Here is a 27,570-nt window from a genome sequence, read left to right as displayed (position 1 = left end):
TTTTATCAGGGGGTTAATTTTGTCAATAACGCAAAGATTCCAGCTCCTAAAGTAAACTATGACTTCTAAGTATAACCCCGTTCTGTTGACCCAGGGAAAAATCAAGATCAAAGAACTTGTCCAATCTCCTGGAAGAAGGAGGCCCTGGGCCGGCAGGTACATCTGGATACAGTCTTTCTTCCCACAGTCCCGGTCCGGATCCACCAGCGGCGTAGTGTCCCGGCCAGGGCTGGGCATCCTTCTGCGCCCGCGCCATGGAGACCGGTCCTTCTCCCCGGTCATCCCGCCCACCAGGTTTATTGCTTCCCACTCGATGGGCTTCCGACGTAGAGTGCCAGGGAGCTGACGGGCAGCGTCCGGGTGGGAGTCCCGGCCCGTCCCCGGCGCAGCGGGCGTGGAGCTCAGCAGCCCGGCCCCCGCCCCCCGCCCCGCAGAGCGCGCGGAAGCCTGCGGACCCCGGCCCCGCCCGGCGAGGCCCCGCCCGCCCCGGCCCCGCCCCGCCCCGCCCCCACCCGGCCCCGCCCCGCGAGGCCCCGCCCCCGGCCCCGCCCCTCCCCGTCGCGGCCTCCCATTGGCTGCCCGGCGCGTCAGTCGGCGGTCTCCGGGGTCGCCGCGCGGCCCGTGGCGTCCGCTCCCCGCCTCCCGAGCCTCCCCGCCGTGGGGAAGCGGTTCCTGGCGCCGGCGGGCGGCCGCGGTGTCTGACTGACCGACGGGGAGGCTCCGCGCCCGTCCGCAGCGCGCGGCCTGCATGGCGGCGCGGAGAAGCCCCCCGCGGGCGCGGGCGCGGGCGCGGGAGCGAGAGGGTCCTCGCGGCCCCGCCGCAGGTGGGCCCCGGGCCGGGGGCGGGGCGGGCCGGGCCGGGGCGGGGCGGGGCGGGGCGGGCTGTCCTCCGCCCGGGAGTCGGCGCGGCCCGCGGGCCGGGGTGTGCGGGTTGGGGGGTGTCGCCCCGCCCCGCCTCGCCTCGCCTCGCCTCGCGTCGCGTCGCCTCCGAATAGGAGCCGTGCGGTCGGGGCAGAGCTGCTTGGGTCGGGGCTGCTTCCCGGGCAGGGAGCCGCGCTGCGGCGGGGCGCGCGGGGACGAGGCAGCCGCTGGGGCGGGCCTGCCGCCGAGGGCCGAGGGCCGAGGGCCGAGGGGCCGAGGCGGCCCTCGTGGGGCCCGGGCTGCGGTCGGCGGGGCGCGGGGCGCGGGGCAGCTGACGCGTCTCGCGCTCGCTGGCGGAGGAGGTGGCCCTCGCCTCCGCAGCGGGCAGGACCTGCCGACCGGCCGAGAAAACGGACTTTTGAGCGAAGACGTCAGCGGGGAGCGGGGAGCGGGGCGGCGGCGCTCGAGGGCCGTGGCGGTGGCGGTGGCCGTGGCCGTGGCCGTGGCCGTGGCCGTGGCGGGCGCCCGCGTCCCTCCCCGGCTCCCGCGCGCCGCCGCAGGCCCCGGGCAGGAGAAGGAAGCGGCTCCCCAGCGTGGAGCACGTGCCCGCCCCGCGGAGGGGCCTGCTGCGGAGTGCGGGCGGCGGGCCTGCTCACACGCAGAGTTGGGGCCCAAGGTCCTGCCGCGGTTATGGGAAGTTGGCAGGGGCCAGGGCTGCTTATTGATTGGGGTTCTCGGTCCCGGCAGGAACTCTTGCTTCACACCTGAGCTGTTGGGTGTGGTGGAAACAGGGCGGCTCTGGGAGTCAGGACGCGAGTTCTAGACCTCGCCCTGCCCAGCACTGGGCGCCTGGAAGCCGCGGCCACTATCCTCATGGATAAGGACCTTGGGGATCTGATCTGTAAGGCCCCTCCCAGCCTCGAATTCTATGATTGACCTCAAAACTTTGGAAGGTGAACTCATTTTTCAACCTTTCTGCACCTTGAATGATGATAGACTTAGCTAAATATTTCGTCTGGGTGTATTCATTTGAACTTTCTATGATGTGATTTTCTTTCCTCTCCTGGCCTTATTTGGGGAGGGAAAGCCACCTGGAAGTGGAGGTGGGGCTCAGCAGCAGAAAGTGGTTGGGAGGCAGAAGGGTGGAGCTTAATGTAATGGCCAGGAATTTTTCTTTCCAATGCGTTAAGTCAAAGTGTGCCAACACGGGTGAGCCCAGAGAGAATTCTTTCCTCAGCTCCAGCCTATGGGGACCACACTTGGTGTGCAGCACTGGAAACATGTGATTCAAGGATCACGTTATGGAAAACTTTGGTTTTTGTTTTGTTTTTTTTTAAACATAACCTGTAACCTCTGAGGACTTAGCATAGTTTCCCTTCTTTACAGGTAGTGTTTCGGGGGAAAAGGTTTTAAAGCATTTGCCAAAACTAGGGTGGGAGCAAATTATTTTTACCCATGCCTCTTTTGATAAGAGAGACCAAGCAAGATTCACTTCTGAGGAAATAGCAAGTGCTAACAAGTCACACTTGACAATAAAAACCAAATGGACAGCAGCCCACAGAACAGGTAGGGATGGAAAGAATTTTCTGGTATCCATTTCTACTCTTTTTAAGTGTTTGGATATTGAGAATCATGACCTAAACATCTGTGCACAGTATTAGGGGAAAGACTGCCAGAATTGCAATATTAGGCAGGGAAGTGGCACCCAAGATCTTTGGTGCAATGCTCCAAGGCCCCAAGACTGGGGAAGAAAGAGGAAGCGGGAAGACTCACCCACCAGAGGAGCAGCTCAAAATCCCCAACATACCTTTGGCAGTCAGGCATTTGAGGAGGGCATGTGTGCCCCATATTTTTCTTGGCCTGTTTTGCCTCTGGCCAAGCCTCTAAGTCATTAACTGTTATGATTAGTTCAGACTGCTGTGCTTCTTCACCAAAAAGACTGCAAGTTTGTAGCCATGCCCTGGGGAACTCCAAGATGCCAGGGTTGCTATCCCTAGGGGCTAGCCTGGGGTGGCAGGAATGCCCAGTGTGGACTGGGGGACCCATCAGCCACATCCCCTCCCTCCCACTATATATAAAGCATCTCTGCTTTTTTTGTTTGTTTGTTTGTTTTGTGTTGTTTTTACCCCCTTGCCTTCCTTGTTTTACATACTGTTCTGAGTAAAGTTTTTTTTGTTTGTTTGTTTGTTTGTTTGTTTTTAATTCATTCATGAGAGAGACAGAGACAGAGGGAGAAGCAGGCTCCATGCAGGGAGCCCGATGTGGGACTTGATCCCAGGACTCCAGGATCATGCCCTATGCTGAAGGCAGGCGCTAAACTGCTGAGCCACCCAGGGATCCCCCTGGTCTGAGTAAAGTTTTGTTTGGAAAAGAGCCTAATGCTAAACAGAAAGTTTAGAAATAATGGTAATGGCCAGTATTTTATTTTTATTTTTATTTATTTTTTTTTTTTAAGATTTTATTTATTTATTCATAGACACAGAGAGAGAGGCAGAGACACAGGCAGAGGGAGAGGGAGAAGCAGGCTCCATGCAGGGAGCCCGATGTGGGACTCGATCCCGGGTCTCCAGGATCACACCCCAGGCTGCAGGCGGCATCAAACCGCTGCGCCACCAGGGTTGCCCTGCCCGGTATTTTTTAAATTTTCTGTTGTCTATTCCATAGAAAGGGCTTAGAACTATACCTGGCCCACAGTAAGCACTCATCATGAGTTCATTGTTATTTTTATCTCTATTTTGTTGATAACAAGTCACATACAACTTGTGCAAGATTTCCCACTTTCCATGTAGACTTTTTTACTAATTAAAAGATGTGTTCCTCAATATTATGGAATACATTATTCCAAAGCTGTTCAAGGGTGACTTTATGTACAGAGCAGATGTTTCTGGTCCACCCAATGCAGTCTTTGCCCCATTCCCTTGGGCAATCCTAGGTACCACACTTGGTATGGGTTGACAGGTGAGTTTACCTGGTGAGCACTTCTGTGTTTAAAGGGAGAGTGGGCAAATCAGGACAGCTAAGAACCAGGCAGCTGGTCCATGGCAAGAAGAGTGATGGGGATTGTGGGGACTCATACATTTCCTCCTCAACACAGACTGCAAAGGGGTGCTATGAATTGTGATCTCATTCTAGAACCAGTGCCTTCAGAGACTCTGCCCTCAAGGAACTGATCAATGGGTGAGAGGGGTGCTGGCAGTGGTCAATGCATCCCAAAGAGGAGAGGAGTGAGTAGCTGAGGTTCTTTGTGTGTTGGTTGTAACCTTAAAGAGAAGTATTTTCCAGCTTTAAAAGATAGTTTGAGAGCTTAGGAACAAAAACAAGCAAAACCCAAACGCTTCAATTAAAAGCACAACACAATGTTTAAAACCAAGTGGTCCATAGCTGGTATTTTTTGCCAGCCTGTTTGGCCCACTTTGATACTTTTACGTTTCTGTGAGATAGATTCGATGCCAAACGAAATGTAAATGTTGGTACCAGGTGCTTTGGCCAAGTAGAAATCCTTGATTGACATAGTTATGAACTCGAAAATGACCTTTCACCTGGCTTCCTGGAGCGGGTGGGTGCTGTCTCCTGGGCCTGTAGCACCACTGTTGTCCTTGCGACGGAAACTGGGCATTTGGGTTCTTCTCGTGGTGTTGGCCACGGAGACTGCCCATGGAGAGTCTTATGTCCTCTTTACAACCACCACGCTGATGCTCCGAGTGGTTATGGATTTTGCTCAGAGTTTCAAGCTAGTAAGTGGTGGCCAGGATTCAAACTCTGCAGCATGGCTCCACCTAAAACTGACTCTTCATCATCCACCTCTTTTGTCTCCTGAAACACGGTTCAGGGTTATAATTGAGAGCACTCTAGTCTCCTGGTTCCCTCCCTCCGTTTCAGCTCTTCTCAGTTAAAGTTGGGTTATCATTTTAATACCCTAGTGTTGCTCCACATAACTCACAGGTCTGGGGTACAGAAGAAGTGAGATTATGAAAAAATGATCAGGATTGAGCCAAAATTTCCAATATACGTGGTTGCTTTTTTGTAGCTATGAAAGCCCCTGTGTCTTCTGGAGAGGAGTGAGTGAGTGATAGCGCCTGAGTATTTGACCTTTGCCTCTTGTCCACTTGAATCCCCTGGTAAATGTTCAGTTATCTAAAAAAAAACCTGCTCTCAGAATGGAGGTTTCATACACATTTATTGATTTGTAATTAACTTAGTGGAAGACAAGTAAATGTTATTTCACAATGAATCGACAGAGAAAACTTTTTGTTTATGCACTGGTTTCGCCAGTAATCTTTTGTTCTGGTCATACCCCATTTTATGACTTTCTCATTTAATTGGAGCCAGAAGAGGCAGGTGGCATCATGTTTAAAATAAGAGGATGATAAAATGCTTATGTGCATTTCCAGGAGACTAAGGACTATTGTCTCTTAGTTCCATTGCTGGGATTCTCAAGTAATAAACAAAAATCTCAGAAACTCTCGCACATAAAATGCCATGCCGTGAATCTCTGAATTAAGAATTTCATAGGTTTTATTGTTGATTCAACCATGTATCAATGACTTTGAGTCTGTGGGATTGTTGGATGGTAGCTATATAGTGATTTAAAATACTGTATTAGCTCTCTCTCTGCTTGCTCTGTAATTGGCTTTTATGAACATTAGGGTTAGTCTTCTAGCAGAGGGAAAAGTAATGTAGTTGGAAGTTAGTTTCTCAAGAGACTCCCTCCCCTTCAATTTAGAGAAGTGGGATCTCATTCAACATCAAGGGTTAACCGTGGAAAAAAGAGAAGCAGGGGCGCCTGGGTGGCTCAGTGGTTGAGCCTCTGCTTTTGGCTCAGGTCGTGACCCTGGGGTGCTGGGATCGAGCCCCCAACCCCCTGCATTGGGCTCCCTGCTCAGTGGGGAGTCCTCTTGTCTCTCTTCCTCACCCCTACCCCATTGCTTGTGCTTTCTCCTCTCTCTCTTTCTCTCAAATAAATAAATAAAAGCCTTTTATAAAAGAGAGAGAGAGAGAGGGGCATACTGGCCTCTCGTGTTCCTGTCCAGCTCCCTGCTCTCTCGGGGCTGGGGACAGCTAGCCACAGGGGGTGCAGGCCTCATGGATTGGGGTGGGGGGGTTGCTCGGGGTGGGAGCTCTTCAGGTAGTAGTCTTTGAACAGCTTGTGTCTCTCCCCTAAGCCAGGGCAGAGAGTTGCCAGAGCCTTCAGTCCCCCAAATTCAGGAGAAGTGAATAAATTCCTTCTTGCATGGTACATCGTGGGCATATTTGTGGACTTGTGACGGGAAGACCTCACCTTTCCCGCGAGGTCTACAGTGACAGGAAAACTGAGGGCTTTGTGTCTCCAAGTCATGTGTCCCAGGTCATTAGGACAGATTGAAATGCCTTGGAGGAACCAGGTCAGCTGACAGGAAAGGGAAATGGAAGAGGTGGGAAGCCAGCACTGGCGTGGGCTGCATACAATCACTCACCATCTAGATATAAAGGGCAGGATGGCACTGATGCCAGCAGATGGTTCAGCTCTTTGGCATGTTACTTGGCATTTTAAAAATGAACTTGGAGTTCTAGCTAAGGACGAAGTTGTCCACTTACCTTGAAAAGCAGTTGTAGCCAATGGAATTATAAACGCTGGGTCCCTCGGTTTAGCGCCTGAATCGGTATTAAGACTTGGGCAGATCAATTCCTTCCCCTGCAATCTGAATTAGAGAGAAAAATCATTTGAACCAAAAGAGAGTTTATGAGATCAATTTTATCCACAGTGTCTTTGGTTTTTAAATATTTACTAAACTCACTTTTGTTAAGCTCAATGACTGTTATGATATGGGACTTGTACAGCCAGTGCTTGGTGACTGGTGCTATCTTGTTCTTCATGTTTTAATATTCCAATGTATTCTCCTATTTATGCCTCATCGATTGATTTGTTTAAAATGTGGAGCCTGTAACCTCCAAAGTTACAATTCTCCTTCTCCCTCCTTCCCAGGCTCCTCCTAAATTAAAAAAAAAAAAAAAAAAAATTCTTGCTGATTTTAGAAACTGGTCTCCTCCAGGAAAGCCCTGCTGGGATAGATCTGTAGACTCAGGCATGTACTTACTTTGGAGGATTGGAGTAGTTGCTGGCATTCGTGATGGTCTCATGTAACTTCTGTATGTGTTCAGAGCATCTTTCCTGTGGTGCAAGTTTTGCGTAATGTTTTAAGTGTAGTTGAACTTCAGTTGTTTCACAACTACTTAAAATTCTGTGCCTCAGTGCCCCAGTGTGACTCCCCCTCCAACACAACTCTGAAACAAATGAACATAAAGAGGCCTTTGGTGGATGAAGGGGCCTGGTCTCATGTTTGTTCATAGGAAGCTGAGGTCCAGAGTCGCTCAGCTCTCTAGGACCAGACTGTGGGTTCCTGATTCCCTGGTGCTGGCACATTTCTCTACCTTGAAGCCATCCCACTAGGGCGACCACTTCACATTCTCATTTCCTCCTTTGTATTTACATGAGTGTAAGGGAAGAGAAAACACTGGTGGCTCCCTGTCTCTGACATACGTATCCCAAGTTAGAAGGGAGCACCAAGACAGAGGCTGTTAAGATTACGTATGATGTAATAACGGAGCAACCCCAAATAAGTGAATCAAGTTTATTTCCCTCATGTCAGAGCTCAGAGGTAGCTCTCTGGGACTGGGATGGACTCTTCCCACTTCATCTCCACTGTGTATGGCTTCCATGAGTAGCTCCTTCATGGTCCAGTCTGTCTGTCAAACATCAGTTGCCACACTTACATTCTAGCTAGGAGGGAGGAAGAAGGACAGGGAATACATCTCTCTTAACAGAACTTCTGGAGATTGTATATAATGCTTCTTAGAATTCACTCACACAGCAACACCCAGGACCTGGGGGGATGGAACATAGCCTTTATTCAAGTTAGCCATGTATCCAGCTACAAGTCAGGAGTCCATTTCTATGGAATGAGAGAGAACGGATATGAGGGAAGCTGCCAGTGTCTGCCATGGAACCCCATGGATTGGATCCTGATTACATGGATTCATTTTACTTCTTCAACAAATATTTATTAACCATCTATCCCGTGCCTAGGCACTAAGAAAGCAGAGAGAAAACAGACACAATCCCAGTCCTTAAGACGTTTACCTAAATAGGGAGACAGACAGACCCTGATCAAACACAGGCACAGTTGTGTAAACCGTGCTAAGTGCCTCAAGGGGAAGGGACTCTGTGTACTGAGGGAGTAACGAGTAACAGGGGCTTGAGCAAGCCCTGGGGTGGGAATGGGTCAGAGGCTTTGCCCCAGGAAGTGACATAGGAGCTGACAGCTGGAGAATGAGTAGGGTGGAGGGTGTTGCAGGCAGAAGAAAGAGCACAGGCGAAAGGAGGCAGGAGGCAGGAGCAGCGCTCAGGGAGGAACTGCCGGCCAGCCCTCTTGAGCAAGAGGCAGCTGGGAGAGAAGGGGAAAGAATCAGGGTCAGGCCTCATGGGGCCCTGCAAGGAGGGTGACCACCATCGACTTGCCTGACACGAGATTGTCCTGGGACATGGAACTTTGAGTGCTAAAACTGGGAGAGTCCCAGGCGGGCCAGGATTTATTGGTCACCCTTGCTGGAGGCTGCAGGAATACTTGGGTTCCTTAAATATTAATTTCAGCCAAATCCCTCATTAGATGGGCATTGCTCTCAGCCACAACTGGCTAGTCAAAGTTGCCCCTCCTGTTGGTACAAACACCAGCCACACTCTTTGTGGTTGGATCGCATGACCAGTGAGACTGCCTGGCATGAATTGTTCTAAGAGGAATTTTAGAAAATTCATTGGCATGTGATAGTATATTATTTGAGATAGCAAAACAGCCCAGGATCGAGGAAGCCCGTACTCCATGGTGGCATTTCTCAGTGCTGCCAGTACATTGCAGTCACCTGGGAACTTAACAAAAGATGGAGCCCCAGCCCAGGAAATCAGAAAATGTGCAGGTGGACCCAGGGCAAGGGCTCCATCCTGGTGGCCCTCAGGCGTGGGCATGCGAGCGGATCGCTGGGGATCTTGCAGAACACAGATGCTGCTTCCATGGCCCGGGGATCTACATTTCTAAGAGCCCTGGGTGGTAGTGATATTGCTGGCCCTGAGACCTCCAGTATAGTGTCTGCAGTGTTTGAGGAGTTTGTTTTGATGCCACTGGTTTCTTTTCCTGGGGAGACCTGAAAGACCACGGAAAGGTGCTTGGGTTGGTGAACGGAATGAGGAGGAAGGCTCAGAAGGATAGGGATGCTCCACTTGGTGCCATCAGGGGTGGGCCCATCTCGACTTCCTAGTTAGTTGGTTCCTAGAGCTTGTGGGTTGTATGATGCGTCTGGTTCCTGGTTCCAGAAGAACCGGCTCCCTGTAGCTTCTGGCTAGGATAGGGAGACAGTTAATGATGTATCATTACCTCTCTCACACCTTGTTTAGAGGCCTTTCCAGCTCACTTCACTGGCTGCTGGGATTCATGTCTTTCCTACAGGTAAGAAAACCAGAAATAATAATAATAAGAAAAACCAGAAATATTTTTAAATAGGAGTTGACATACCCATTGAATGCAAAAAAGCAACAAAACCCCAAAACAACCAAACAAAAAACATCACTGGCTACAGGGTGGAAAAAGGTTTGGGGAAGGGAAGCCAATTAGAAAGATAACCATTAGTGACAGAGCCCAAATGTGTCTGATTAATGGAAAAATCACCCCAGGGCAAAAATGAAGAACGGTTCATCTGAGTGTACTCTTTGTTCTTTCTCAGTCACATTTTGTAAGTGATTTGCATTAGAGGTGGAAGACAGGCTTAATCTTTAAAGGTCTAAGACTTAAGAGTGTGCCACCAAACCCTGGCAGTTTGAGGCAGTGAACCAGGTCCAGGAACATGAAGGTTAGCGGGGACTTCAGTCAACTCCTAGGTGGAAAGCACAGAGCCTGCATGCATGGTGACCCCTTGCTTCCCTTCCCATGTTCAGAATGAACTGAAAGGTAGCCACAGGAGTCAGAGACTTTATTTATTTATTTGAAAGAAAGAGAGTGAGAGAGAACATGAGCAGGAGGGGCAGAGGGAGAGGGAGAGAATCTCCAGCAGATACTACGCCCAGCACAGAGCCCCAATGCAGGGCTCCATCTCACAGTCCTGAGATGGTGACCGGAGCTGAAATCCAGAGTTGGATACTCAACCGACGGCACCACCCAGGCGCCCCACAGTCAGAGACTTAAAATGTCAACTCAATAATAAAACCCACACGTCCTACTTGTGTGGCCAGATGGGGTTGCTGAGCAATGCCCTGAGCTCAGCTTACTCCTAAAGGTCAGGCCCAAGGGCACCTCTCTGCCAGCAAAGGAGGAGGGGCCAACCTGAAGGGGTTCCCCAAACCTACCCTCAGACCAGGCGCTTTCCCTCGGGAAGGAGTCAAGTGAGAGAGGGCTGGGCCCAGGGCGAGAGCTAGGTCTCCAGGAAAGCCTTCCTGCTGGAAATCTGAGAAGGGTGGGATGAAGGTGCCCATCCCCTGTCTCTCCCTTCAGAGGTTAGGGAGACTTCCTCCAGCAACAGGTCTAAAGGCCTTTAAGTTGATGGCAGCCTAATTGTGAGTTGATGGCTTTTTCTTTCTGGGCTGTACAATACTAACTAATATAGTCTTAGGCTGCATATGTATCCTTTGAGTGAATCATCTAGAACAGGGTTTGGCAAAGCACTGTCCCTGGACCGAATCTGGTGCCACTCAGTTTTTTGATGGCCTGTGACCTAGGAATGGTTTTGACATTTTTTAATGGTTGGAAAAAAAACATAAATTCAATTTCCTAACATGTGAAACTTATATGAAATTTGGACTTCAGTGTTTGTAAATAAGTTTTCTTGGAACACAGCCCTGCTGTTTACTGTCTAATAGTTACTCTAATTGTCAGGGCTCATTTGAGTACTTGGGACAGAGGCCAGATGCCTGGCAAGCCTTACTCTTAAATACTCTTTGACCCTATACAGAAAACTTTCTCACCCCTGAGCTAGAATGAAGGAATGGTCAGGGTTTTATGTTGTCTCCTGGGTAGGTCACACTCAGGACGTTGTGTTCTGTCTTGTGGCCTCACTGTAAGTATGGAATGGGTTCAGAGGGGAGTGACCTGGATGATGAAGAGACCCCCACCACACACCCCAGACTGTGTCGTATGAGGACTAGTTGAGGATGTTTAACGTAGAGCAGAAGCCGGCACAGTGCAAATGATCCTGCCTTATGTCCAGGCTTGTTGATTGTTTTGAATTCTTGGAAGAGAATTGCTCCAGGAAGGCAGGTTTGAGGTTAATTCAGAGGGCACTGACCTTCAGTTAGAACATGTCGTTCAAGTTCAGACTTCTACTCACATTCTCTGGGCTCCAGCGTCTTCACTTCAGACGTGAAGAGTGTGAGGCGACAGCCCATCACATGACCAGGTCCACAGTGAATTAAGATTCAGCTTTCCCCTGAGAGGTCTTTTCAGGCCAGTGGGAGAACACAGTCATGAGTATGTCTAACTAACCTGAAGCTTGGCTGGATTGCAGAGGGAGCACTGGGTGGGAGTGGAGTGCAGAGGGAGCACCAGGTCGGGGGGTGGAGTGCAGAGGGAGCACTGGGAGGGGGTGGAAGGCAGAGGGAGCACCGAGAGGGGGTGGAGTGCAGAAGGAGCACCAGGAGAAGGTGGAGTGCAGAGGGAGCAGCAGAGGGAGCACCGGGTGGGAGTGGGTGGAGTGCAGAGGGAGCACCAGGTGGAGGTGGAGGGCAGAGGGAGCACCAGTTGGGGGGGTGGAGGGCAGAGGGAACACCTGGGGGTGGATTTCGCTCTATGCGGGGCTGTTGAACTCAGCCCCTGGAGAACAAGGGTAACTCCAGGTCCTTCCCCCACAACCTCCTGAGATTCTGTGAAAGACTTGAGGTTGTCATGTAGAAGAGCAATGCGGTGTGTTCCTTGTGACTCCAAGCGATAACCTTCCCGGCTGTGGTTACAGATCTGACCACAGTGGCCTCTTGCTCAGGAGCTTTCCCGGATCTTCATGTCATATCAGCTTCTCCAACAGGATCTTAAGGCCCTGCTGCTCTACCCTTGTTCCTCCTTGTGAACCCCCCGGGGTCTCCACTCCGCCTCAGGCCTCAGGCCCTGCTAGGTCAGGTACCTATGTTGCCTCTGCTGGGGAACCGTGTTTCTTTGGAGCTTTGTCTTGGTGGCACCCCAGACCCAGGAGGACAGGCCAGCCTCGTGTTCACAATTGTACCATCAGCTCTTGGCCCAGTGCCCAGCCCACAGGAGGAGCTTAATCTATATTCCTAGAATAGTGATAGACTTTGGTCAATAAAGAGAACTATTCCAGAAAAGGAAATGGTCTGCCACCAATGGGAGGGCATCCCCACCCCCAGAGGTGGAGGGGAGGTTGTAGCACAGGCTCAGGCGGCGCATCCCATTTGCAGAAGGCCTCGGCGGTACCCATCCATGACTTGTGTTTAACGTCATTCTGACCCTCTGTTATCACTGATGGTCTTCTCAGGTGGGGAGATGTTTTGGATCCTTGAAGCTAAGTGCCTTGTCTGAGGTCCTGCAGCTGGAATATGGCAGTTGAGCTCATTTCCCAAGTTGGTGGATAAGGTGGTCTGGAGTGCTGGGGTTCCCCAGAGAACACCTTCCAACCCCTATCCCACGGGCAGCTGTTGTGTTTTTAGAGTTTGAAGGTTTCAAAATCCCCTACACACGATTAGAAAATTAAACTTATCTTTTAAAGTGAAGGGTTGCAGTTACACCCCTCAACTTGTCCCCAGTGGAAAAAAAAACAAAAAACAAAACAAAACCTCTGAGCTATGACATTATTACGCACGTACACACGTGTGCACACATGCACACTCCTGTCAGCATTTGGCAAGGAGCAGTTTCCTGCCGTCCTCCCGGACAGTCCATCGAACAGGAGCCTTGCGTACCATATGCCGGGTCCCGTGGGGCTGTGCTAGCAGCCCAAGTGGGTTGCACAACAGGGCTACAGCTGGATGTGTTACTGGTCATGACTTTCAAAATAAAAACCCTTCACTTGGTGGCTCTCTTCCTCAGGGATACTGATCTTGCACTTTTTGCTTATAGTACTTTACTAAGTGGAAGGCTGTCATTTCTTAATTGAGGAGAACTGAAATGTAAAAGACTTTGAACCTTACAGTTCAAAGATTGGTTAAGAGGACTTTTTCCCAGAATATTTCCTCCATAAGTGATATGAAAATACACAGCTAACCTATGAATTTTCAGGAACCAAGGCCATTTAAATCCAGTCCTTCACACTGCTGTGCAGATTTTTAAAAATTCTCTAGTACTCTCCTGGATGCTCCCCATGACTTAGAAACCTTGCTGGCCTCATAGGATTTGTTCTACACGTTTATCATTCTGGTTGCATACCAGTGTTTTGTTTAGTTTAGGCTAATGTATATTACTTTGCTTTGTTCTTGAGCCTCTGGGTTCTCAGAACTGACCTGTGAGAGCTGACCTCCAGGGAGATGGAAGTCTGTCTGCTACGTGGGCATCCGGCTCAGAGGACCTTCTGTTTTACTTTTTTGTTTTTTAAGATTTTATTCATTTATTTTTTATTATTTTTATTGTTTTAAGATTTTATTTATTTATTCATGAGAGACACACAGGGAGAGGCAGAGACAGAGGCAGAGGGAGCAGCAGGCTCCATGCAGGGAGCCCGACGTGGGACTCGATCCCAGCACCCCGGGATCATGCCCTGGGCTGGAGGAGATGCTTAACCTAGTGAGCCACCCAGGCGCCCTGGGCCTTGTGTTAGTCCGCGTCCCTGCAGAGAGACCCCCGAAGCCAGGGTGTGCTGATCCCAGGGAGTGCAGGCTGTGCCCGAGCCAACCAGCAGCCATTGCTGACAGGAGGGCATCGTTCCACTGGAGCACGAGCTCCTTGAGGACAGAGCATTTGTCTTGTCAGTTCACTGCCTGTCAGGCCAGGGTGGGGGAAGAAGTATCAGTGAGGAGGGCCCGGCGGGTGCAAGGGAGGCCTTCCCAGAGGCCCTCCTGTGTCCCCTGTAAGATTTGGGCACCTCCCTCCCTGCAGCACTTCCTGCCCTTGATTAGGAAAACCTGAAAGCCACGTTCACGTTTTCAAAAGGGGGCAGTGTTCCTGCACTCAGCTCAGAAGTATGGAAAGCTTACCAACACCTGTGAAATGCCTGTGCCTCACTTTGTCACAGCCTCTCTGGCCCTTGGACCCCCTTGTCCTGGGGAGTGTGCGGTGCGGGGGCCTTCCCACCGGCCCCTTGGCTTCCAGATCCGTCTGTTTAGGAGTGTCCCAGCTCCTGCCAGTGGGCCAGACCAGGCTGCTGAAGTAGCGGGGAGAGCGGTTGTAGTCCGGACATTAAATCCGTATCTTTGGTCTTAAAGTTCTTTAACAAGATGATGTTAATGTGTGTGTTTCTTCTATCCTGCTGCTCTTGGACATCTGGATTCAGTCGCCTTTCCGGGTCTGGGGCCAGGCCCAGCTCCCCGCCCTGGCCCCCTGGCTCACCCCGATGGGCTTCAGGAGCGTCAGCAGCCTGATGCTCTGTGTGGGGAGAAGGGGCCGGGGCCGCTGTCCCATGAGCAGATTGGGAGGAGCGGAGGTGGGAAAGGATGGGCTGTCTGGGCTGGGGACACCACCGGGAGTTTTGGGGGCCAGGGAGCCCCTGCAGAGTTTCCCTCAGGAGCCCCCGCCACTCCCCCCAACCCCCACCCCCACCCCCCCGGTAGAACTGCCATCAGATCAGTTTCCGGCCCTTCAGTGTCTTTTGGTTTTATTTTCAGGGTTTTTTTTCTTTTTGGTTTCCTGTTTGAATATTTGAATTACTTCAGCTCTGGTACATTTTAGGGAATGGAAAAATTCTAAGTAGAATTATACCACAAAAAGGTGGCTCTCTGTTATGTTTTGTTTTTGGTTCTAGACGTGGTCTCACCTGCCACATGTAGGCTGAGTGGTGGCAGGGGAGGCCTTGTTGTCCCACAGCCGCCGTGTTGACTGCGGGAGGCCCTGGTGCCATTCCTTGGGGTATTGTGGCTGGCTCTGTGCGCTGGGTCTCCCCCACGTGGTCCTGCTGACCCAGGCGGCCCGGGAGACCCCGTTAGTGCACTTTCCAATAAGACCACAGGGCACGGTGGCCTCTTTTCAGCCACCACCCAAGTGGTCCATTCCAAAAGTACTAAAACAACATTTCCTTCTGTGTCTCTTGATGACCGTGAAAGAGGACCAAAGCCATGATTGTGACGGAGCCTCTGCTCTCTGCCCTCCTTGAGGTCTCACTTCCCAGAGATGCTTCATTGCCAGAACCTGCCCCCTCCTGCATTTTGTGTCTAGCCCTCAGCCCTCTTTGGACTATGTTCAACGACCCATTCCCGGGGTGGGGGTGGGTAGGTCTCTTTCTAGGCTGTCAAGGTAAGCATCACCCAAGCCCGGGTCCTCTGGAGCAGGGGAGGGGAGGCTGGGGGTTGGGATATCCCTGCTGAATTCTCCCTGCTGGGTGCTGGGTGGAGGCACCCTAGTGAAGGGCCTGACATGAGCAACTTTTCCCCCTCCACTGTATTTGGGGAAGTGAGATTTGCCTCTTGAGGTCATCAAAGTTGTGATGGCAACAGTATTCGAGAGGCACCTCATTTGCGGTGCTCTTGTCCATGGCTGTGGCTTGGGAGTTGTAATCCAGTTACTGACTGACACACGTCGGGGGCGGGAGGATGTGGCTTTTCATGATCATTTTAGAGGGTCTCAATTCCACTTGCTATAGCAAAGCTACTTTGAAGATGGATGGTGATGTGTCAGCCAGCGGCTGGATGGCCCAGGGATGGCCACGCTGCCCTGCCTTTGAATCCCAGCTTTATGGCTTATGTATTCAGTCTTTCTCTCTCCCTTGCAGCTTCCTCATCTGCAAAATAAGGGTGGTTGGAGTAATCACAATCAAATGATGAGCATGGACTGGGGACTCGGGGTCTGCCCTGTGGCCCTCAGCATGCCTCCGAAGCATTTACAGGGATGCTCCCAACAGCTCCAGAGGCCACGGTGCTCCTCACGCTGCAGGAAGGACAGCAAGGGCTAGTGGCATGCAGGACTCCCTGGGGGTCAGGCCCTGTCGCGCCTGTTTCTACCCCAGGCTGACATGGAAGCTTAGGGAGGTGAAGCCCCTGGGGCATGAGCAGGGCTGGGAGGGGAACAGGATGGGATAGCATCTTTAGGAACGGGGTGGGAATTCTTGCAAAGCACATACGATGGCTCTGGCATATAGCAAAACTCAGACTATAGCTATTTTAATTACCTGTGAAGCCATATATTCTCCTACTAAAACATTGCCCTTCCCCTCCTTAGATGAGGAAGCCCTGCTCCTCATAATATTGTCATACATTGTATGAACACATCAGTATTGCCTATAAGCTGCAGCCACTCACATGGGACTTCAGGGTTTCCGCCCCACCTGCTCCCTGGCACCCACACCAGCCCCCATGATTATGCTCCCTGGCCCTTCTTGGTTTAAGTCACTTGACCAAAAACCATGCCAGTTAGGTAGAGGGACGCCAGGAACTCAAGCTTGTATTCTAGGTTTGTGTGGGAAAGGCTTACTGAGCCCTCACATGTTTGTTTGTTTTTCTGTTAAGTTGATTGTATCTCGCTGTCTTGGGTTGGAGGCGGGGTGTAGTTTCAGGATGAGGGCAGGAGGCCAGGAAAGTGGTGTGTGTGTGTGTGTGTGTGTGTGTGTGTGTGTGTGTGTGTGTAGGAGTCAGAAGAGCTATAATCTGTATTGGATCCCGTGGAGGCCCTGGGCAGCTACCAGAGAGGCTCAAGCTCAGGAGAAAGCTCCAGTTTAGGGGCTCTCAAATCAAGTAAAGGCCCTGACAGTAACTCAAAGGATGCCAGCGGTTGGTTAGAGTCTGTGACAAACGAGAGCAGCATGCCCTGTGGAGGAGGCAGCAGCCAGACCCCGCCTCAGTGACTTCAAGCCCTCCAAGTCTGCACAAAGATGAGCACCAGTAGTGGGAGGCAGATGCTCTAGAAGGCTCTTCCTAGAAGAAGAAGCAATGTGAATGTGTTCCTACAGAAATGCAGACAGTGAAATCACAACAGGACTGGGATTGAGGGAAGTGCAGGCATTCACACATGTGATGAGGGTGTTAACTGATGTTTTGGTTTGGAAGGCACTTTGGCAATATCTGTCAAAACTAAAAATGTACACACACCTTGACCCAGAGACTTCTCTTCTTGAAATTATCCTAAAAGCTACTGTGAGTCCACAAGGACCGTTGGAGGATAATGTCTGTCTCAGCAATGTTTGTAAGAGTGAAAAATGGAAAATAAACCATATATGATGGTCTGTCTTTATACTGAAATATTATGCATTCTTGGGACGCCTGGTGGGCTCAGTGGTTGAGCCTCTGCCTCCAGCTCAGGGCGTGACCCCCCGGGGTCCCAGGATCAAGTCCCGTATTGGGATCCCCGTGGGGAGCCTGCTTCTCCTTCTGCCTGTGTCTCTGCCTCTCTCTGTGCGTCTCTCATGAATAAATAAAATCATTAAAAAGAAAGAAATATTATGCATTCTTTAAAAAGAAAAATGTAGATCTATATATAGTGATGTGAAAAGATGTCTACTTTGAAGAGATAAACTGTAAAATCATGTATAATATTCTACTTTTCTAGAAAATGTTTATAAATACATTAAAAGAAGTTATGTATCACCTAGACAAAATTCTAGTTCTTCCTGAGTTTAAGGCTTTACTAACAGTATTTGCATCTGTCAGAATTTTTACAGTCAGAAAATCACTTGAACTAATAAAAATCTAAATTACAGATGTAAAGGCAGTATAGCTTTACATTTTAAAACAACTCAAAAAGTTGCACTAAATATCTAGGCAGTAGTAAATATATAATGAACAGCTAATGAATTATTCTAGACAGATAGTACCTGTTTTTGAAAATGTCCTTTTAAGTAGTTTAAGTATGTCTCTTCTTATTTACTAGTAACTTTATTTCTGTTTTGGTGACTTTATTTCTTAATTTGCTGGTAAATTCTTTCCTTGTGAGAGTTTAAATGTATATCAAATATCTATATGATCAAAAATGCTAAAATTGGGGCATCTGGCTGGCTCAGTCGGTGGAACATGTGATCTCAGGGTCATGAGTTCAAGCCCCATATTAGGTGTAGAACTCACTTAAAAAAAAAAAAACAAACTAAAATTGTAGATCCTGAATTGCTGAGACTTTTACTATAGTTAATTACTGGAATTTTACTAAACCTTGTGCCAGGGAGGGAACTATTTCACAATGAACCTGGGAGGTTTGGCCACTGTTCAGAAGTTGCGTTCCTCATTTATACTTCAGCATTATACATGCTCAAGCATAATACAATTGGGAATCAGCTGCACATGGGAAAATATTGTAAGTACACAGTTGACCTCTCTAGGCTCATTCACTCTCTCTGGTCAAATCAGGAATGGAAGCGAATATCATAAGCCGCACATCTGTCCCCACTTCACTGCTGTTCTAAGGGGTCCACTTCCTGAAAATGATGTCCAGCCCACCATTTGAGTCACACATTATGTGTGAAGATGATGCCATCTGTTATGTTTCATAATGATTTAAGAATATACAAGTGGGCAGAACCATATGGTCGTGGTATCATGGGGGTCCCCTGGTGTCCAGCAGAATTCCTGGAACCATTCTTGGATTCAACAGGTAATGCAGCACAGTGCACAGACACACTGTGTTGGTTCTTAAATAATTTCATCCCATCTTGCCCCGGTGAGTCAGTATTTTCCCCAATAGTGCAGCCAAGACAATTCAGAGTTAGAGAAGTTAGGTTTCCTGCAGTCACGCAGCCAGGGCAGTAGGAGAGGCAGGTTTTGGTTCGAAGGATTCTGAAATCGATATTCTTTATGGTTATTTCTTGTAAATTCTGTGGAACAAAGATATTCCTACATAGAACACTGATTATAGGAGAACCAGGTATTGTTTTACTTTTCAGGTTGAATTTTTGAATGCTTTAAAAATTGTTTATATAATCGGGACACCTGGGTGGCTCAGTGGTTGAGCGCCTGCCTTCGGCTCAGGTTATGATCCAGGAGTCCTGAGATCAAGTCCCCACATTGGGCTCCCTGCGGGGAGCCTGCTTTTCCCTCTGCCTATGTCTCTGCCTCTCTCTCGGTGTCTCTCATGAATAAATAAATAAAATATTCATTAAAAAAAAACCTTTATGTAATAAGTGGTAGACATTTTGCAGGTAAAATTAGCCAATATATTTTTTCCCGTTTAAACAAAACAGACTTGTGTAATTGTGATGTGCCTTTTTTTTTTAATTATTAATTATTTTTTGTAGGAAGTGACCAAGTTTACTCCTGGATGCTAGTCACCAGCCAAGCTTTAGGGACCGTGTGGAGAATAGCAAAGGGGTCAGTGATGCTGGCAGCTTCATTTCTGGTGCCTGCCCTCTGCTACTTCAGGAGGATGCATTATGATTTAGGGCACTGGCTGAAATGGTGGGTAGTCATATCATCTTCCCGTTTAACAAATAAGCCCTTGCTGTTCAAAGTAGATTTTTGATACCGTTGTTCCCTTTATCTTTTAGGTGGATTGGATATCTGCAGAGAAAATTCAAAAGTAAATATTTTCATGTTTTCCTATTTCTAAAGTGCAGAGAGGGTTCGAGAAGGGTGAGGAAAGGGAAGATTAACTACCTTATATATTTGATTTGGTCCAGGGAACCTCAGTGTGGAGGCGGAGGTCGACCTACTGAGTTTCTGTGTGAGAGAGTGGAAAGGAGAGACGCCACGTGCCAAGATGATGCGGAAGGTGTGTCTGTGGGTCTAGGTCACGGACGATGCAGAATATGTGTGTAAGGTCAGGAAACAAACGTTCCATTTTGCTTTATGAAGCCCAAAGATCAACTAGCACCAGATGTTACACAAGAAACAATCGTGGCTCTAATGATAGAGCCAAGCAGCTGCCACACAGTGGCTTCAGGCTGTCAACTAGAGCCTTTGAGGACTTGGATGAGGACATAAAATATTTAGGCTGTAATTTCAGGAAATCTGAGGGTGGCACTCTTTTCAGCTTCCCCTGCCAGGCCTATGGCCCATCTCCACATGCAGGGGAGACTTCTGTCCTTGGAGGGATTAGGCACCTGGTTGTAAAAGATTTTGAGGATTTTTTGAATTGCCTGTTGGACCAGTCTTGGTATATATTCCCAGCAGTGTGCTCTAACCTTGTCAGCAGCAAGAAAGTTTCAGGTACTTTTTAGCATGTTCTTAATGTATATGGGTTTTTTCCTTTTCCACCGTGGTCAAGTTGTAGCCATCATCTCCCCAGAATGACATTTCCTGGCCCTGGGCTTCCAGGAGTTTATCAACAGAAAGAGCAGGATGTGGACTTAGTCCACACAAAAGTCACTTTAAAATGATATGTGGTCTACATTCATAATTTAGAATTGTTTTCATTTCTGTTGCCCACTTTATTTGGGAGTAATGCCTCACTGACAATATGATGAATTCATTTTGTTTATTCTCTTATCCAGAGGAGTCGAAAACCAACTTTTTCTTTTGTGCGGACAGGCTTGTGAGGAGCTGTTTTGGCGGCATCACATTAAATGTGTCCGGCAAGTAAAGAGAGATAATTATGCTGCTCTGAGGTCAGTGCTGTTTCAGATATTCAGCCAAGGCCTCTCCTTTCCATCGTGGATGAAAGAGAAGGACATCGTGAAGGTACGTCCGCACACGGGAGCGTGGGGGAATGTCATACTGACAGGGACTGCAGTGCGCATGGCAGGTCTTCCATGGGCAGCTCTGTGTCCTGAGACTGAAGGACACTTCAAAGGCCGTACCCTGTCCATCTCAGAGAGGCCATCATACTTAGTCTCGTTGGTTTTTAATGCCATCTTTTCTCAAGAAGGGCATCTGTTGTCCATAAGCAAGGTGGTCTACTAAAATTCACTTTTTTACTCTATGCATATTATTCAGTTTCAACAAACACATAAGAGCGCTCCAGACATTCCCCCTTATTCCTTTATAATCAACCCTTCTCACCCCTTGCCTGGGGCTACCATTGATTGGTCTTATGTCCCTGTAGTAGTTTTGCCTTTTCCAGAATATCCTTTAACTGGAACTATGCAGCAGGGAGCCTTTTGAATCTGACTTCTTTCACTTAGCAAAATGCATTGACATTCATCTGTGATCGGTGAATTTGTAGTTCATTCCTTTTTATTGTTGACTGGTATTCTTGACATGAGTACGACACAGTTTATCCCTTCGTCACTTGAAGGACATCTGGATTATTTCCAGTTTTTGACGACTATGAACAAAGCTCTTATAAATATTCCCATACAGGATTTTGTCCTTTTAGACAAATGCCTGGGAGTGATTCTTGGGTCATGTGGTCTAAGTTCCATTTTCCAGTGTGGCTCTGCCAATTTGCATTTTCACCAGGAATGTGTAAGAGTTCCAGTTGTTCCACATTCTAACCAGGATTAATTTGGGATTTTTTTTTTTAGCCACTATGTACGTTGGTATCACTGTGCTTTTAGTTGGCATTTTCCTAGTATGGAAGGATGACTGTCTTTCCGTGTACTTATTTGCCATCTATATTATCTTCTTAGAGAAGTATCTGTTCAAGTCTTTTGTCAATTTTTATTTTTTAAGTTTTCTATTCATTTTTAAAAATTATTTCTACTTTTTACTTTATTATTGACTGAACTCGGGAAGTTCTTTATATATTCTGAGTACAATGATTTATCAGATATGTTATTTGCCAATATGTTTTCCCAGTCTGTGCCTTCTTTTTTTTTCTTTTCATTTTAACAGTGTAAGGCAGTATATTCTTTTTTTCCCCCTAAGGCAGAATGTTCTTTATGAACAACATGAATTTTTATTTTGAATGTAGGATGTTTAATCTAGGATGTACATTTAAGGATAGAGGAACAAAGAAACATAAACTATATACATATATGTAGCTATATGTGCTCTATTTCCTTACCATTTTTTAAATTATATTTGTTTTTTATTAGCTTCATTTTATCTAGCAAGTGCTTGTGCATGGTGTGCTAGGTCGGCTGCTAGTTGCTGAGGATACAGAATATGACCAAGTCTTTGCGCTCCCCAAGCTCAACTGGGCAGGAAAATGAATTAGATCCCTTCACTGGATCAGAGTCTTATGTACTCTGAAATGTACATATGTACTTATGTACTCTTATTTAATCCCAAAAAGAGTCCTGTAAAGTGGGTAGTCTTATTCTTGATTTATGGTGGAGGGTGAGGCTAAGAGGGTAAATAATCTGCCCTGGTTGAGCTGTCTCTCAGCTAGTGAGTCAGAGTGAGGTTGGGACCCCCTCATTCTAAAATCCACATGCTCCCTGGTATGCGAAGGTACTCTAGTATGGTCTAGGTAAAAATAATTTCTAAAGGTATATACCTAGGCATTTTGGGAAGGGTTTTATGCAGAAAGATGGTTTTCATAGACATAATCTTTATGTGGGTTTTTACCAGTTGTAAAACTGTAAATTAAGAATACAATCCAAATTACTTAATCCACAGATCTGAAAGAAGGAATTATATATTTTTATTCAACTGTTGTTATAGTGTTTTTAAATGGAGACTGCTAAGTGAGATAAAATCATGCACTGTGACGTGTTCTAAATCGTGTGTCACAAATGTTGAGGTACTAATCATGGTTGGAATCTACTTCCTTTTCAAGCTTCCTGAAAAACTGCTCTTTTCACAAGGTTGTAATTGGATCCAGCAATACAGTTTTGGTCCTGAGAAGTATACAGGTTCCAATGTGTTTGGAAAATTGCGTAAATGCGTGGATTTATTGAAAACACAGGTGAGCATTTGGGAGAAGAAAAGACTAGGAATGAAAGCACACACCACAGATATAGCGACTCTTCTCTGGTAGGCATGTCACTCGATGCCACATAAGGAGACATGTGGCCAGGAGCACCTCTTCTAGGAACTTACGATTGGCTTTCCTGTTCTTTTCACCTTCCAAATAATGAATGAGCAATGTCGTACATGATGATTAGACCGGTTATGAATTAAGGAGGGCTTTGTGGGCTGGCCAGGAAAGCTTAACAGTCATTCACCTATTTCCCTCTGAAAGATGGGGTGCAGGGTCCAGAGAGGGCACTCAGAAATGCACTTCTAGAATGTGACCTATGAATAGCTTGGGCACAGCACATTTGCTGTGATTTGAACTAAATTTGTCCTGCCTTTTAATCAACACAGATTTTGAATTGTTGAAATAAATCCACCCTGGTAAATACCATAACATTTCTGTGCTGTAGTTTCCTGATCTGTAAAACTTATATATGAATGGCATGTCCTCTGCACAGTTATGTGAGGATTCAGTGAGTTAATACATGTGGAGTGCTTTAATCTCTGCTTGGCACCCGGTGAGTGGTAAAGAATACTAGTTAGTACTATGGTCTCTGGAATATCTTCTGTGTAACCAAACTATGTTAAGCTGTCTTAGGAAACTAACTTGCTTGATATTTTACCTACTTGGTGGTGCTTTTTTGAAAAAATATTTCATTTAAACTAGTTTGTTATTGTAAAGGTAATATATACTTGTGATTTAAAAAAATCAAGGTGAAAAAGATATAAAATGAAAAGTTAAAAAGTTCCCCTATATTAATCTTTGGTTTATTTTTATAAGTACTTTAAGAATTGTGCCATGGGTGTAGGAAGGAATTCGCCTTTACCCTGTAAATTTCACTTTTATATCTATTTTTAGTGGACTGAATTTAATGGAATTAAAGATTATCACAAGAGAGGAAGTATGTGCAACATCCTTTTTTCTGATCCTCTTCTGGAATATAAACTGTATGAAGCTTTAAAGTTTATCATGCTATATCAAGTCACTGAAGTTTATGAACAAATGAAGACTAACAAAGTCATTCCCAATCTTTTTCAACTCCTGTTTTCCCGGGAAACATCCTCTGACCCTTTAAGCTTCATGATAAACCACCTGAATTCTGTGGGCGACACATGTGGACTAGAGCAGGTAATTGGGGCTGAAGAATCCTGTGTGTTTGATTCAGGACGATACTGGCAGTACTTGAACACAGGCACTTAGAGTTTACTTTCAGTGGTGATAAAACCCACTGCAAAGAGGTAGTGGGAGGGGGCGCCTGGGTAGCTTGGTCAGTTAGGCATCTGCCTTTGACTCAGGGTATGATCCCAGGGTCCTGAGATTGAGCCCCACATCGGGTTCCTGCCCAGTGAGGAGTCTGCTTCTCCCTCTGCCACTCCCCCTGCTTGTACTCTCTCTCTCTGTCAAATAAATCTTTTTTTTTTTTTTTTAAAGGTAGTGGGTTGATACTATTGCTCCTTATTAAAGGAGGAAAAGAATAGATTTCACTGCTCCATGCTGTTTGCTGTGTGTCTTCCAGCCACGCAAACAGGGAGCACCAGTGCTGGAACCCTTTCTAACCTTTATTGTGCTGCTTAGATGGTGGCAGGTTCTCCCGCAACAGAGTTTAACCAAGAGAAAGTCCAGTTAGAAAATGACATGAAGTTTGGGAAATCATTTGGTTACTTATTGCAGATAAATAGAAAGTATTTTTTTAAAGATTATGTATTTATTTATTTAACAGAGAGAGCAAGAGAACAGGAGCAGGGGAACAGCAGAGGGAGACAGAGAAGTAGGCTCCCTGCTTAGCAGCGGGGCTCCACCCCAGGACCCCGGGATCATGACCTGAGCCTAAGGCAGACACTTCACCAACTGAGGCACCCAGGCACCCCTAAATGAAATTATTGAAAATTTTTAGGGGTGTGTGGCTGGCTCAATTGAAAGAGTGTGCAATCTTGATCTTTGGGTCATGAGTTCATGCTACACATTGGGTGTAGAGATTACTAAAAACAATAAATGAACTCTTACTTAAAAATTATTGAGGTGCACCTGGGTGGCTCAGCAGTTGAGCATCTGCCTTTGGCTCAGGTCGTGATCCCGGGGTCCTGGGATCGAGTCCTACATCAGGCTCCTGTGGGGAGCCTGCTTCTCCCTCTGCCTGTGTCTCTGTCTCTCTCTCTGTTTCTCATGAATATATAAATAAAATCATTAAAATAAATTATTGAAGAATTTTAAAACCAGGGGCGCCTGGGTGGCTCAGTGTATCTGACTCTTGATTTCAGCTCAGGTCATGATTTGAGGGTTGTGAAATTGAGCCCCGTGTGGCTCTGCGCTCAGCATGGAGTCTGCTTCTCCCTCTGCTCCTCCCTCTGTTTGTGCACATGCTCTCTCTCTCTCAAATAAGTGAATAAAATCTTTAAAAAAATTTTCAGATCCAGATAATACTTTTTTTATCCCCATAGAAAAGAGATTTTGTTTTGCTTTGCTCTCTTTGGCAATGCACAATAATTTTTATAAAAGTTGATTAAAAAACTAGTTGGAAAGCAGTGTGATTTTTATTTTTGCAAGCACTCCTTTATTTTTTATTAGTTTGTTTGTTTTTCCAAACAGCTTTTTCTTGTAATATTATCAGGCTAGTCTACAAAGATGTTCCTCTCCCTTACCCTGCCTTTCACATAGTGAGCATTTGTTCCTGATTGTGGCCGCTCAGTGGTTCATGTGTAGGTCTGTGAATAAACACATGCTCCATAAGCTGCAGGAGAACACACTCCCTCCTCCTCTGGTGGGGGACAGGGATTTGGAAGTGTGTGTTTGTGACTTCTTTTTATCTCTTCTCCAGATCGATATGTTTATTCTTGGACACTCCCTTGAAATAAAGATAAAAGTGTTCAGGTTGTTCAAGTTTAACTCCAGAGACTTCGAGGTCTGCTACCCAGACTTGGCACCCAGGGAGTGGCCAGAGATCTCCCTGCTGACGGAGAATGACCGCCACTATCACATTCCTGTCTTTTAAGTCTGGTGTGGGCTAGGCACCAGCTCTCACCAATGACAGTGGTTACACTTTCAAGTAAAGTCCAGCTGGAAAACTAAAGCTAGTGTTGTGGCCATTGAAAGGATGAGGACCTTCTTCTCTGGAATGGCAGGTGCACTGGACCCAGAGGTGTTCCAGTGTTTTCCAGCGAAAAACCAGCCTCACTGATATATTTGCCAGTTGATGGTTTTACTTTGTTCATATGGGCTCTGGTCATTTCACACGTGGCAGGCCTTTAAGGGCACAAGTATGGTAAATTTGGGCAGTACAACAATGTACAGGAAAAAATTTGAGAGAAAAAGAGGAAAAGGACTAACCAGGAAAGAATTTGTCCCTAACCTTGACATTCTCATTAGGAGCCTCATCGTTGATTTTGGATCTTCATAAGCATGGCATTGTTTCAGAAGCATTACCTTCCCCGGAATCATTATGGTGTATTGATTTTCTAGAACCACTTGATTAACTGTAAAAATCATGTGTGTGTGTGTGTGTGTGTGTGTGTGTGTACAGACATATGCACATGTGTATACATTGTATAGTTTAATGCTACATATATGAATACATACTCATAATCACTACTTTGTAATGTTGTACAATTTGTTTTATATTGCTTTACATTTTTTTGTTACTGTTGCATCTGGCCAGTCCACTCTGTTTTATATGGATAAAAATGATTAATTCTGTAGATTAAGGTAACTTAATGATGACAGTTATAGAACTATTATATACAAAACATTAAACTGTGGTGTATTTAATGTGTATTGACACATGTATTTAATGTGTGGTAGGTGGAATCATGCCGCCCCCACACCCCACCATGTCAATGTCCTAATCTTCCGAATCCGTGAATATGTTGGGCAAAGAAGAATAAGGGTGCAGGTGGAATTAAGGTACTAATCTGACCTGGAAATAGGTTATTTTGGGTTCTTCAAGTGGGCCCAGTATAATCCCAAGGGTCCTGGGAAGAGGGAATTGGAAGAATGTCAGAGTCAAAGGAAATGTGAAATACAGAACAGAGAGAGATACAACACTTGGCTTTGAAGATGGAAGAAGGAGCCATGACCTAAGGAATGGGGGTTGCCTCTGAAAGCCAGAAAGGGCAAGAGAAGAATCTTCCCTAGAGCCTCCTCCAGAAAGAAACGTGGCCTTGCCAACACCTTGATTTTAGCCCAGTGGAACCCATGTCAGATCTCTCACCTACAGAACTGTAAGATAATATATTTGTGTTGTTTAAGTCACAAAATTTCTGATAATGTGTAAGAGCAACAATTGATAACTAATATACTCAAGCTAATAATTTTTGGTCATCTTTATTTTGGAAATACTTTTCTAGTTAATTTTGTTAATCTTTATTTTGAAGGTACTTTGCTAGTCTGTTGTGAGTTTCAGTAAATACAAAACAACTTTTAAAGGATCTTGGCCAATGATATACTACTTCAAATGTACAAATCCGTTCTAAGAGTGACTTACTAATAACATTTTTTATGCTAATGTTTTCTCCCATTTTCATACTGTTTCCACTACAGTATAAATAAATTAAGGGATGTTAAATACTATGGTCTATGAAAATAACATCCAGGGGAACCTGGGTGGTGGTTAAGTGGTGATGCGTCTGCTTTCAGCTCAGGTCATGATCCTGGGACCCTGGGATCGAGTCCCACGTTGGGTTCCCTGAGCCTGCTTCTCCCTCTCCTTCTGCCTGCCACTCACTCCCCTGCTTGTTCTCTCTCTCTCTCTCTCCCAGTCAAATAAATAAATTCTTTAAAAAAAGAAAATAACATCCCGATTCTTTTGTACTGAGGATAATCACTTGTGCATAGTACTTAAGCCAGATGT

The 27,570-nt window shown here is 46.9% G+C and overlaps 1 protein-coding gene across 3 annotated transcripts; it reads left to right on the top strand.

The window, feature by feature from the left end:
- The first annotated feature begins 739 nt into the window (after positions 1-739).
- On the top strand, positions 740-27,287 carry OTULINL (OTU deubiquitinase with linear linkage specificity like). 3 transcript variants are annotated; one of them, XM_038583297.1, is made up of 8 exons: positions 740-824; positions 19,183-19,342; positions 19,432-19,463; positions 19,564-19,655; positions 20,414-20,563; positions 22,548-22,676; positions 23,586-23,855; positions 25,543-27,287. In XM_038583297.1, exons 1-8 carry the CDS (start codon positions 749-751, stop codon positions 25,714-25,716), a joined length of 1,083 nt encoding a protein of 360 aa, XP_038439225.1. In that variant the 5' UTR covers positions 740-748; the 3' UTR covers positions 25,717-27,287. The 3 variants fall into 3 exon arrangements, with proteins under 3 accessions (XP_038439225.1, XP_038439226.1, XP_038439224.1); XM_038583298.1 differs by lacking the exon at positions 740-824 and adding an exon at positions 1,515-1,814; XM_038583296.1 differs by lacking the exon at positions 740-824 and adding an exon at positions 17,841-18,542.
- Positions 27,288-27,570: the final 283 nt, after the last annotated feature.

Source organism: Canis lupus, chromosome 34 (genome assembly GCF_011100685.1).
Source record: "Canis lupus familiaris isolate Mischka breed German Shepherd chromosome 34, alternate assembly UU_Cfam_GSD_1.0, whole genome shotgun sequence".
Taxonomy (NCBI): Eukaryota; Metazoa; Chordata; class Mammalia; order Carnivora; family Canidae; genus Canis; species Canis lupus.
Note: the sequence above shows the minus strand (reverse complement) of the source record. Positions and strands in the feature narration are given on the sequence as shown.

Coding starts and splice junctions, on each gene's coding strand:
- OTULINL (XM_038583296.1), top strand. CDS start 18,416: ATGATGCCATCTGTTATGTTTCATAATGATTTAAGAATATACAAGTGG. Junction 19,656..20,413: donor GTGCCAAGATGATGCGGAAG/GTGTGTCTGTGG, acceptor TTGTGCGGACAG/GCTTGTGAGGAGCTGTTTTG. Junction 22,677..23,585: donor TGGATTTATTGAAAACACAG/GTGAGCATTTGG, acceptor ATCTATTTTTAG/TGGACTGAATTTAATGGAAT.